At 48.9% G+C, this 12559-nt stretch overlaps 1 protein-coding gene across 1 annotated transcript in view; it reads left to right on the top strand.

Moving 5' to 3' along the window:
- The window catches only part of LOC142890534 (zinc finger SWIM domain-containing protein 6-like), a 36783-nt gene that overhangs the window by 16375 nt on the left and 7849 nt on the right, over positions 1–12559 (top strand). Inside the window, exons 2-7 of the mRNA XM_076029669.1 lie at positions 6328–6684; positions 8194–8342; positions 8452–8602; positions 10209–10388; positions 10787–10963; positions 11878–12024. Coding sequence (XP_075885784.1) covers positions 6328–6684; positions 8194–8342; positions 8452–8602; positions 10209–10388; positions 10787–10963; positions 11878–12024 — 1161 coding nt within the window. The remainder of the gene's footprint in view (positions 1–6327; positions 6685–8193; positions 8343–8451; positions 8603–10208; positions 10389–10786; positions 10964–11877; positions 12025–12559) is intronic.

The raw sequence follows: 12559 nt of genomic DNA, 5'->3' as shown, positions 1-12559 counted from the left end.
GGCAAACATCGTACAACAGTGAAATCGCAAATCTGATCAAACTTCAAAAGAGGCATTTAAGCACTTATCTTATAGAAATCAAAATATTTATTTATGCAAGTTTGTCTTTTCCTGATGTGTGTATACATTATTTTGGCTAACTCTGCATGTACCAGTGCTAGCATCTCATCCTTAGCGAGATCTGTTCCACAGCGCCCCGACTAATTCCAGACACGTGTCCGTCCGATCGAGGAAATATCAGTGCCAACCGTGTGATTCCAGCTCGCGTCTCTGACAACAACAACACGTATCCGTGGTCTCAACGTGTGAGCGAACACTAAAAGCCTTTATTTGATTTCATTCACGCCTTGTGGGGATTCCTGTGCTCATTAGCGGCGGCGGCGGCCTCTCCGCGAGGATCTCTGCGGAGACCCGCGCCGGATCTCCAGAGTGGGAGCGAAATGCATTTGGAGAGGGAGGGCGAAAACATGGCCCGCTGATCCTGGTCCACCGGGGCCAAACAAATGACTCGCAAGTCGGTAAATCGGGAACGGGCGGCACCGGAGGAAATGCTTTTAAAACCGAGAAAGGCAAGCGGGTGGGAAACCCGTCCCCGGTCCCTTTAGGAGTCTGATGTAAAACCTCCGATGGCTGCATTACGCGCCTCAGCCGAGTCCCGCTGACGTCCGACCGCTGCCGGGGGTTGCATGTGTGTGCGCGACTGCGATTCTCCGCGGAGGTTATCGGGTTTTGTCATGGGGGCTGAGAAGCAAAGTGGTTTGTCTTTGGAGTCCTCGGATTACAGCCCAGTGGCTCGAACATGTTCCGTTTGTACTTTAGCAAATGGAAGAACGCTTTAGTAAATACGCTTTTTGCTGTTCTATTTTACGGCTGGTTGGTAAAGCTAGTTTGTATTTAGTCTATTGGCGCGGTCGGTAGGCAGCAACATTTTGTTCGGAATTTGTCATGGATGAGCTAACACTTTAATGCAAAAAGGTTAATAATTCACTCTGTCTAGTCCTCTCCTCTGTAGGGAATCAACTGCTTGGGAAGTTTTTCCATTTGAGAATAATGACCAATGCTAAATATGTCTTTAACAGGGAAAAATATTGATAAAATGACTCAATAATGACTCAGTAACTCACAAACGATCCATTGTCCTCGAGGTCTTATTGGAGATGCATTTCACAGCTTTCGCCGGCTGACTGCTGCGGAGGAAATTGGTTTATGTGGGCAAGAGGATGATCAGCTGCGGGAGGAACTGCTGAGAGCATCTGCGCTAAGTAGGAGAGTCGGTCTTTAAGTGCACCGAGGTTCCAGGTTCCAACCCTGTCAACGTTACAGACCTTTCAGCTCTCGTCAAGGCCTGAATGGCAGCGGTCAGCCCCAAGTTTCAGCCCCAAAGTCGTAGCTAGCTTTGGCAGCGTTAGCACCAGAGGAGCCAGGACGGCGGCCTCCTGTTTTTGTGACAGAGCTGAGGAATTTCTGTCGGCCCGGTCGAGGGGCACTACTCCATCCCTGTTGCATTTCAGCGCAGTTTGTCACTTCTAGAGTTGGGATTCAAATGAGGGCGCTCGGGATTTGAGGGAGAAGCGGCGGCATTAAGGATACCGCGACAACAATGGGCTTTGGAGGAGCGTTGATGATCGCGTTCTTACTGTAAGAGGCCCTCAGCGACTGCTTGAGAGGAAAACGGATTGACCCAGTTCACCCAAATCCTCTTTGACCTTGTTTTGATGTCGGCACACCCCCCTCCCCGCCTCACCCACGAAACACATGCACACTTAAACTCCTTTCTTTCCTACGCCTTAGCGGTTAGCACCTGCTAGCTAAAGGTAAAGAGGGCAAGAGCTAAAGTGAGCTTCGTGTCTTCATTTCTTTCTGTTTTTTTTCCCCATTAAAGACTCATATTCAACTTACACAGGCTATTTTGACCATAATGTCAAGGACTAAGGCTACAGAAACAGTCTTAAGTCGGGTTGCAGTTTAAGTTCCGTTAGCTGTGTCGGCTTCTATTGTGTCCTGCGAGTTCTCACGTTTACTTGGTTGGACTACACACTTGCCATATACATTTCATATATTCAAGATAAGATAAGATAAGATAAGATAAACCTTTATTCGTCCCATGACGGGGAAATTTAGGTGTTACAACAGCCAGAAGATAGGGCAAACAAGAATAAAGTGAACAGAGCATATAAAAATAACCTAAAATAGTGCAAAACGGTATAAAGTAAAAAAGTAAATAAACAAGAGCCTATACAGAGAAAAACAGTGAAAAATATGCGCAGCTGAGTAATTATTGCACGTTATAAATAGATGGAGGGTTATTGCACTTAGTCCGGTTTGGGGAGGTTATTGGTGTTGATTATAGAGTCTGACCACTGCAGGAAGAAAGAGAAACTTATCCTCCTTATATATAGATAATATAGAAAATGCCAAAGTAGTAAGTGCTTCATTTTTTAAGTGAACCATGCCTTGATTGACACCACCGAGAAAGTTCAACCGTACTGGTGACTGGATTCCAAAGTTTGGACTGAAAACCTGATTCAAAACCAGATACCAAGGTCCTTTGACAACAGTTGGCGCCCTGCGACTGCTGATCAGCTGCCTGCTTCTGTTTTTAAAAATGCATCCAAACGACTGTATTCCCAGGCCTGCCCTCAGTGGTCGGTCGGTGCTGCCCACACAAAGCCCACCTCGGCTGAGGAGCTCCCACATATACTTTTGAATGCTTCGCTGCCCGAGTAGCTGCCTCCATTGTTTCAGTGTGTATTGGAGCGGGGGTGGAGCCTAGCTGGCTTTTGTGTGCACACGCTGAGAGTCCTGTTGAAACGGAGGCCCTTGGCCGCACATAGCTACGAACACCCCCCCCCCCCCCCCCTTCAGTTAGACTTTCAGCGGGTTGATGCGATGGCCCGCAAGTTCTCCAATTAGAATTCTTCTGTGCTCGCCACGTCTGCAGGTTTCACATCCTCCCCCCCCCCCCCAACGACTTCAGCTAATAGCTCCCATTATGTTCTCAAGGTATCTGGAAAAAAAACCTGCGGCTCAGAGGTTTTTTATATAGCATGTTTTTACATGGCTGAACAAAAAAAAAATTCGATGGAAGCTGCACATCCATGATTTATCACCGCCGCAATATCACCGTGCGTGCATGCAATATAGATATCACAGAAAGCTGCGCGAGCTGCGGGTTTTATCCAACCGTGTCACCCCGCTCACACTTTGCATGGCAATTAGGTACTTTGTGTCGTCTGCGCATCAGCTGTTAGCATGGGTGTTTTCCTGCCGAAGCGCCACTGTTTGCTGGAATGGAAACACTGATTCTTTCAGTTCTTAGCGCTGTGTTCGCCACCGAGTCATAACGCCATCGCCACCGTCGGTACGGTTCCCACACTTGACGTGTTTTTTGGCAGGACGTGCTTTTGGTTTCGTTAAAGCGTCGCTTCCTGTGTGGCACAGAGGTTCCCACTGGTAGAACGCAACCGCGAGCCTGAGCTTTCTTCTTCTTTCTTCTACGGGGGGACTGCAAAGCTAATCAGGGGACAGGTCTGAAGCTAAGCTGAACTAAGCTAAGTTAAGCTAGCTGTTTGAAATATGCTTGAATTTGTTTGAATTTTCAGCTTTTACAGGAGTTTTTTTTATTTATTTTTTTAAATCATTTATTCTCACTGCCATTGCTGTGTTATTTCGGGGATATTTCCAGCCCTGTGACACACTGAACCCTGAGCAACCCCCCCCCCGCCTCCTGACACACTGTAGGGCCGCGCGTCGGCAGCGCGAGAGTTAAGTTTTGGTCGCGCACAGCACGCCGTATTATGCAAGCGGCGGAGCGCAGACAGAGAGAGGAAGTGCATTACGGAATGCTGAGCTCAGGGCTTTGGCCGGCCGCCAAGCCCTGCACTCCTACGTGCGCGGGCGCGGGCGCGCTCGCACTCGCGCGCACACAGTCACACACTCTCAGCTGAGGGCATACCGATTTTTCCAGCAGCGCAACCTCCTCCTCCTCCTCCTCCTCCTCTTAGCTCTCCTCCCTCCTCCTCCTCATCGAGTCACTCTCTGTTTCTGTTACGTCAGTAGTTCAGCTGTGGGCCAGGCGTGACTGGGGCAGGGCTGTGTAACGGAGAGCAACACACACACACACACACACACACACACACACACACACACAGAGCGCTGTGTGTGTGTGTGTGTTTGTGTGTTACAGGATGTTGGTGGTTGGTGTTCTCCACTGTATGTGCGTACGTGCGCGCGCGCTCAGCAGGAAAAGCAAGTCACCGAGCCGACTTGTGCTTCTCAGATATTTCCCGATAGGCTCTCGTCGGCGGCTTCTTTTGTTTTTGTTTTTGTTTAGTTTTTTTGTTCCTCTCAGCACTCCGTCGCACATCCCCAACACGCGAAACTCCGAGCGAGTCGGATGGGCGTGGGGGGGCGGTCGTGCGCGGGCGAGCCTCAGTGCTGTTCTGAACAAACAGGAAATCATATCTTCCATTTGCTGCCGTTGTGCCTCTAACGGCTGTTTGCGCAGTCAGATTAACAAAAAAGAAAGAAAAAAAAAATACCCGCAGTGCGAGAACAAGGGGACGGCTCTTCCGTTATCACCCGTCAACTGCCGACACGCGCGCGCCGCTCGCCCTACTTTTTTTTTTTTTTTTTCTTAATTTTTGTTTTGTCGGCCACGGTGTAACGACGTGTTTGCGATAGCCGCACCTGCCCCGCGTCCGTTTGCTTTGTTTGATCACACATTATTCATGTTGACATTGCTCCCACGTGCAGCTGCCGTCCCCTCCAGACGAGCGTTAGTCACTGTTTTCTGCTGAAGATGAGAAATGAAAGTCGAGCGCCGCCCGGCCGCGCGCTTTGTTTATCCTCCTCTTTCAGATCCCAGCAGCATTTGCATGAGGGTTTTTTTTTTTTTTATGAACCTGTCAGAACTCCAGGACCTCAACTGGAACACACAAAAAAAACAACAGAAGAAGAAAAGGTTGAAGAGGCCTTATTCTTTCTTCTTCAACGGTCGCGGCCGAGCCACGGCGCGCCTCATTGTCTGTGTTTATCTCGAGTCGCACAGGGGCCTGCCTATATGTTCAAGCATGACTGAGGGCCATATAGGTCCGCTCTGCACAAAGCCGGTTTTTCAGACGCGTGCTGAAAAGAACCTGTCAGTCCAGCCGAGCGCAGGTCCGCGGGGGCGACGGCAGGAGCGCGCGCCGTGTGTTGTGGCAAGGAAATGAGGAGGAAATGAGAGTATTTTGGGTTCGCTGGACTCCACTCGCCATCCGTCGCACTCGTCTGCCCCTGCAATTCTCCTTTGTCGAGTTTTTTTTTATTTTTATATATATATATATATATACATCCGTGCGGCGCGCTGTAGACCAGCTCATCAGAAGGATGTCCTTGATGTCTAAATTGTTGCACTTAGATGTTTGTTTTTGTTTTTTTTTAAATGCAAACAGCAGATTTGGTCAGAGGAATAGTGTAAAGCAAATACATCTATCTATCTATCTATCTATCTATCTGTGAACAAGGGTGGTTAAGTTGAGGCAAATTGGCTGCTTTTTGCTGTCTTGGCGACATTTCGCCTCTCATCCGAGAGGCCTCCTCAGGTCTAAAAATAGTGGTTGGAAAGTCCCACGTATTCAACCGCCAGGAGGAGGTTGGAGTTGGGCCTGAAGGCTTGTTGGTTCCTCCGATTGGCAAAGGTGTTATATGCAAATAGAGCAGAACCCAGGGTGAACCCAGGGTGATACCCCATACGTCTCGTCTGCAAGATAGCAAAAACCGGTACAGTTGCCTCAACTTAAGACTTCTACACTAAGATGACCTGGACGCCTGAGAACCTTCACATCTATCTATCTATCTATCTATCTATCTATCTATCTATCTATCTATCTATTTATCTATCTATCTATCTATCTATCTGTCTATCTATCTGTCTATCTATCTATGTTCATACAAGTAGCTAAACGCAACTGCTACATGCTAGCAATCCATTTATACATTGAACTCAGGGTTGTGGGTGTCTGCTGGAGCCTCTCCCAGCTCTCACAGGGCAAAGGCAGGGTGATACCGTGGACAAGTCGCCAATTCATCGCAGGGCCACATAGAGACAAAGAAAGACAATCAACCTTTCAAACCTCGTACCTGGGACTGTGTCATGAAGCTGGAGAACCCCGGAGGGAACCCACACAGACAGGGAGAACATGCTAACTCCTTGCATGTGAGCTTCCTGCTTTGAGGCGGCAGCGCTAACCACTGCGCGGCCATGCCGCCCATGCTAGCAGTCTCCAAAAGCAACCAAAAACAAAGCAGCTGGTTTTAAGTGACATCTCTTCTGCTCTCACCCAGGCTTCCACCTCAGCGGCACGGTGCGGGAGCCGGCCACGTCCGCCGAGCCCGAGCTCCTCTGCAACGTGAGCGTCAGCTTCGACCGCTGCAAGATCACGGCGGTGACGTGCGGCTGCGGCAACAAGGACATCTTCTACTGCGCCCACGTGGTGGCCCTCGCCCTCTACCGCGTGCGGAAACCCGAGCAGGTCAAGCTGCGGCTGCCCATCTCCGAGACTCTGTTTCAAATGAACCGCGATCAGCTGCAGAAGTTCGTCCAGTACCTGATCACGGTGCACCACACGGAGGTGCTGCCCACCGCGCAGAAGCTGGCCGATGAGATCCTGTCGCAGAACTCCGAGATCAACCAGGTGCACGGTGAGTTTCGGCCGCCCATCAGAGGGTCTTGTGAGCCTTGGACGGACAGATAGATGGACAGAGTGCAGGCGCCTGAGAGACAATATGGACAAAATTGCCTATTCAATTAAAAACAGAAGCATTATAACTGTACGTACATACTTACTATTTATTCAATAGCATCATCGATATATTGTTTCACTAGTAAGCATAAGCAATGCTTCACCAACCTTTTTGAACCTGAGAGCTACTTCATGGACCCTGAGTCATGTGAACTCCAACCAGTTTGCTTCAAAAAAAAACTTTCTCAGTTAAATGTTACTATTACTGATCTATGTGAAGACAATGCTCACGGTAACGATTTCTCAATAATTAGCGACAATGACTTAACAGGGTTGGATAAAAATCTCATTTTAGTCGCAGCTCGACGAGTCGGGCTAACTTTCGAACGGACCTGCGTGCTAGTCATGTGGTCCTTGCGGGCTACCTGTTGTCGACGGGCACCACGTTGGTGACCCCTGCTCTGGTGGTAAGGATTTGAAAGTGTGACAACAGGAAGCGAGTGCAACTTGCTGGTGTGAAAGAATCACGGGTTAGGGGCCAGGAAGAAAAGGCCACTGCAAGCGGAGCTCGTTTGCCGCAAGTTGCCGCTAAAGGAATTAGCATCGACGCGGCAGCAGCAGCAGCAGCAGCAGCAGCAGCAGCAGCAGCCGTTTTGACGGCCTCCTGTTTCTCCTCAGCTGGCTGCGGCATCATTAACAAATTTGATTTAAGGTAATTTGCTCGCACTGATATTTTTATGCCGTGTGCAAAAGCACTCTTGAATATTTGATAACATGATATGGTAAAATTATGCACCACTATTCAGCTCGCTATATAACTGAGGCCGGGAATTAGTTTAAAAGTTTAAAAGCCTCCTAATTATCCACTGACTGTCTGTTAGCGCTGCATTGTTTGTAAAGTTTTCATGTTCCGTGGCAATCATCCGCTCACTTGTAGTCACCTCAGTTTTACATTGTTTTTGTTCACATGTAGCCAGTGTCATGCCTTCTTCCCTCACCCACTTCAAACCACCGCAGTGCGTTCATCTTGTCTTGTGTCTTTTTAATATCTCAATATTCCATCTGTTACTTTGACGTCTGCGAGCAGCGTTAAAAGCTGCTCGGCAGACTGGCAGCAGACTGCGCCGCTCCTGTCGGGGGGGGGGTCAGTGATTTGAGGCTCCCCTGTGAAAGTCCAGTGCTGCTTTTTTCCCCTTATTTTGGCTCGTTAGCGCTGCTGACGTTTGCAGACTTTGTCTCCGATCAATGCTGCGGCTTAAACAGCAACGTTGCAACGTTAAGTGCAAAAAAAATAAAGAAATAAATGCCGACTCAGGAATGTGTATAGATGCGAAGTCTTATTCTCAACAAGAAAAAAAATATATAAGTCATATTCTCAAGGGGTGGGGTGGGGGGGACCCCAAAACAGTTAGCTCAATCAAGCTCTTGTAATTAAGTTGCTGACTGATTTCCTGCAATGGGGCTACAGGAGCTCCGGACCCGACGGCGGGCGCCAGCGTGGACGACGAGAACTGCTGGCACCTGGACGAGGAGCAGGTTCAGGAGCAGGTCAAGCTCTTCCTCTCGCAGGGCGGCTACCACGGCTCAGGGAAGCAGCTCAACTTGCTGTTCAGCAAGGTGACACAGTCATTCCCAACACACACACACACACACACACACACACACACGCACACGCCTCACTGTGGCGTGCACATGTTTACCCGTGATGCCCGGTTGCCGTGCGCAGGTGAGGGAGATGCTGAAGATGAGGGACTCCAACGGCGCTCGCATGCTAACGCTGATCACCGAGCAGTTCATGGGCGACCCCAGGCTGGCCATGTGGAGGCAGCAGGGGACCACCATGACTGACAAGTACAGGCAGCTGTGGGATGAACTGGGTAAGACACACACACACACACACACACACACACACACACACACACACACACACACACACACCATTAAAGTATTATTATTATTTATTGTATTCATTCTAAAAGCTTGAAGAAGATGAATTTGAACCACAAATATAAATGGATGGTAATAATCATGACGAGAATGATAATAATGGCAATTTTATGAAAAATAAATAGGAAATCTTTTTTTTGGAATAAATGAATTTGTGTGCCCTTATTCGCTGAAGCCCGGTTCTTTGTTCCTCTCAGGATGATTTGTCGGTCATTTCTAAATGAAAGTGAGCAGCAGCTGTAACCGCTGTCAGGGCCGCCGCCTTTAATAGAGCAAACAATTTACGACTCTAATATTGCCCACTGCTGAATTATGCAAAATTAAATAAACTGCCCAATTTGAAAAGGGGAGAAAAAAAGAGAAATCAAAGGGTTTCGCTGTGGATTTCAATTGGAGGCGCCAGACTTCTTCCTCAGCCCGGAGGCCCATCGTGGAAAAAACACCGTCCTGTTGTTTTAGCACTGAACTCAGAGAACACCTGGGAAAGTCCTTTGTGGAGACGGACAAACAACATAATAGTGATAATGATTATGACCATGATTCCGGTAGACAGCCGTCGACCTCTCCCGCATTCTGTCGCCTCCTCCTCCTCCTCCTCCTCGTCCTCCTCTTCCCCACCGCTCCGTCTCTCCCTCCGTTGTTGTCCTTGAAGCTCCTAACAAAGAGGATGAGGGAGGAGGCCCCTCCCCCACCTCCACGCTCCCTCCTTCCCTGCCTCCTTATCTCCCTCCCCTCACTTCCTCTCCTCCTTATGCTGCCTCATGTCCTTCCTCGTCACCTCCTCTTCGTCTTCTCTCGCCTCGCGCTCAAACACTTCCATTGTTCGAGTCCCGGACGTTCTCCTCCTGCGCCGGTGGAAAGACGGCTCTCACGCTGGGATTCCTAAACTCTTATCAGCTTGGGAACGCAAAAGAGGAGGAATCACTTTAGACTTCGTTTTGCAGACTGCGGACCAAATAAAAAAAAAAATAAGATGCAGTACTGAATATAGCATTGAGATGGAGAGGGTTTTGCCTGTAATAAAAGCATATTACTGCAATATTTCATCATTAACATCAAGATTTTTTTTACAATGAATTTCAGCGATGAACTTGAACTGCAAGGAGGTTGTAGATCCAGCGAGGTCAGTTACTACTGAGTGAAGCACACGTGTTAAGCCAGCTGTGCGATAAGTGTGAAGCCAGGTTATCTCACTAGCGTCAATTATGGCATCAAACTTAATAGTTCATTCAATAAAAATGAATCATTGAATTAAAAGGACAATTAAATCGGTATTTTTTACGGCCTGTCGTTGTATTGGGCTGTTGAATTCCAGGTGAAATCAGTCATTTATGGTCACATTCATTGAAAGCGCAATGAATGTGAATGAATGAAAGCGCGTCCATGCGATGACGCACGTTTCTGTCGGACGCCTTCTCCGAAATAAAAAAAACCCAACAAAAAACACAAACATAAAGCATTCAAACTGCGCGAATGTCGTCGAGAGTGCGCAGGTTGCTTCCGGGTTGTCTGAGTCCAGCGTGTCCGTCTCGCCAGGCGCCCTGTGGATGTGCATCGTGCTCAACCCCCACTCCAAAGGCGAGCAGAGGAGCTCGTGGCTCCGCCAGCTCCGCCGCTGGAACGACGTGGACGTGTGCCCCCTGGAGGACGGCAACCACGTGAGCGAGCTGAGCAACCTGACCAACGCGCTCCCCCAGGGCCCCGCCGGCAATCCAGGTGAGGCCGCAGCACCCCCCTTACCCCCCCCCCCCCCCCCCCAACGCTGTCTCCTCTTTCTACACAAACAAAAAGAAATCTTTCCGTTTTGTATTAAGGCCGTTACATCTTTTCTCCCTCCGCCCTCCCCCTTCTTTTTTAATCAACTCCCTCCTTCAATCTCTGCGCCCGCTGGCCTTATTACCCCCCCCCCCCCCCACCACCACCACCTCTTCTCCGTGTGGTTAATAGAATGAGTCTAATAACGCAATTTAAGTTCTGAGGCCGTTTCCAGCGAATCTCGAGGTAATAAATCACCGCCTGCGATCAGGCGGATTTTTTTCATTCCCCCCTTTTTTTTTTCTTCCCCCCATTTCTTCTCACCGCGCCGTGCGCTCTGCTGTGCGTTTGTTCGCTAGATTCCCTGTCGCGGCCTCACCGGACGGTGTTCACGCGGGCCATCGAGGCCTGCGACCTGCACTGGCAGGACCCGCACCTGCAGCACATCATCACCGAGGACCGCTACACCCACTACCGCTACAGCTACAACCACGACAGCTCGCTGTTCGACGGCCGGGGGTGGCCCCTGTGGCACGGTGAGCAAAGAGCGTCAGCTTCTGGCAAACCAGCAGACCCAATATTTAAAGAATCATCAACTTTTAAAGTGTTTTTTTCTTACTTTTATTTGCTATTCAATAACCTTAACGCTTGTTTAGAATAAGGATGCTATGAGCTAGCATGTTGGTAATCTTGGCCATTGTTCCTCTATAGCTGTAAAGCCATGCTTGGGATATTCTGCCTGATATTTTCTTACTTTAGTTGGCCAGTTCATACTTGGATTGGCAAGCTGGGCTGTCTTGTCTGTTCCCTTGGTCCTGTTTGGACCTGTTGCCATTTCATTCTGCGCTGTCTAGGCTAGCTTGGGGAGCAAATCACCTTGATAAATGGTGCAAAACGTCAAGTCACACACACAACGCATGAACAGTGTTTGAGAATGGAATTAAAAGATAATTTGATTCTATTATTTATTTATTTGCATTTTTTTTTATTCTCTCCAATTTTCTGAAATGGAGTCCACTGATATAATGAATATCCATCCATCCATCCATCCATCCATCCATCCATCCATCCATCCAACCATCCATCCATCCATCCATCCATCCATCCATCCATTCATCCATCACCCATCCATCACCCATCCATCCATCCATCACCCATCCATCCATCCATCATCCATCCATCCATCCATCCATGCATCCATCCATCCATCCATCCATCCAACCATCCATCCATCCATCCATCCATCCATCCATGCATCCATCCATCCATCCATCCATCCAACCATCCATCCATCCATGCATCCATCCATCCATCCATCCATCCATCCATCCATCACCCATCCATCCATCCATCATCCATCCATCCATTTTCAATGCTTCCTCAACCTGGACAAGTCACCAATATCGTGATATTAAAATCTCTTTTTACCCACCACCCCCACCCCCCGCAGAGCACGTCCCGACGGCGTGCGCCCGCGTGGACGCCCTGAGGTCGCACGGCTACCCCAAGGAGGCGCTGCGGCTGGCCATCGCCATCGTCAACACGCTGCGGCGGCAGCAGCAGAAACAGCTGGAGTTCTTCAGGACGCACAAGAAAGGTCCGTTGGCGACTCGTTCACGGAGAGAGGGTCGGGTTTGAGGGAAAAACATTTAAACAAAGGATGAATAATGGCAGTTAGATATGCAAGGAAAAAAATAGGACACGTCACACAGTGGAAGCCTGAAACTGCGCTTCGCACCATTTGATGCTCAATTCTGATCTAAAGTCTAGAATGAGGTGGAATTCGCAGTCTGCCCTTCAGTTTGATGTTTCTTTCTTCGCTAAAGCAGCAGCTGGGACGCTGCTTATGTTTTGCGGAGCGAGTTGAAAAGCCGCAACTAAATCACGCCGAAAGTCGCCAAACGCTCTTGATGGGCGCAGAAAAACAAAGGGAATGATTCACTCCTCCTGGCGCTTTGATATCGTCCTTTGTGGTTCTTTTATTGACCTTTCCGTCTGCTCCGCGCGGCTATAAACTACAAAGGCATTGCCGGTGTGTCGGTGGATTTGGCTGAAAGAGGCTTTTTTTTTTTTCTGTTTTGTTTAGTTTTGTTCTTTACGAAAAGAAATTCCCAACTGTGAAACCCGCAGCT

The sequence above is a fragment of the Nelusetta ayraudi genome, unplaced genomic scaffold (assembly GCF_046127955.1).
Source record: "Nelusetta ayraudi isolate G7.1 ecotype Tasmania unplaced genomic scaffold, CSIRO-AGI_Nayr_v1 ptg000026l, whole genome shotgun sequence".
Lineage (NCBI taxonomy): Eukaryota > Metazoa > Chordata > Actinopteri > Tetraodontiformes > Monacanthidae > Nelusetta > Nelusetta ayraudi.
Note: the sequence above shows the minus strand (reverse complement) of the source record. Positions and strands in the feature narration are given on the sequence as shown.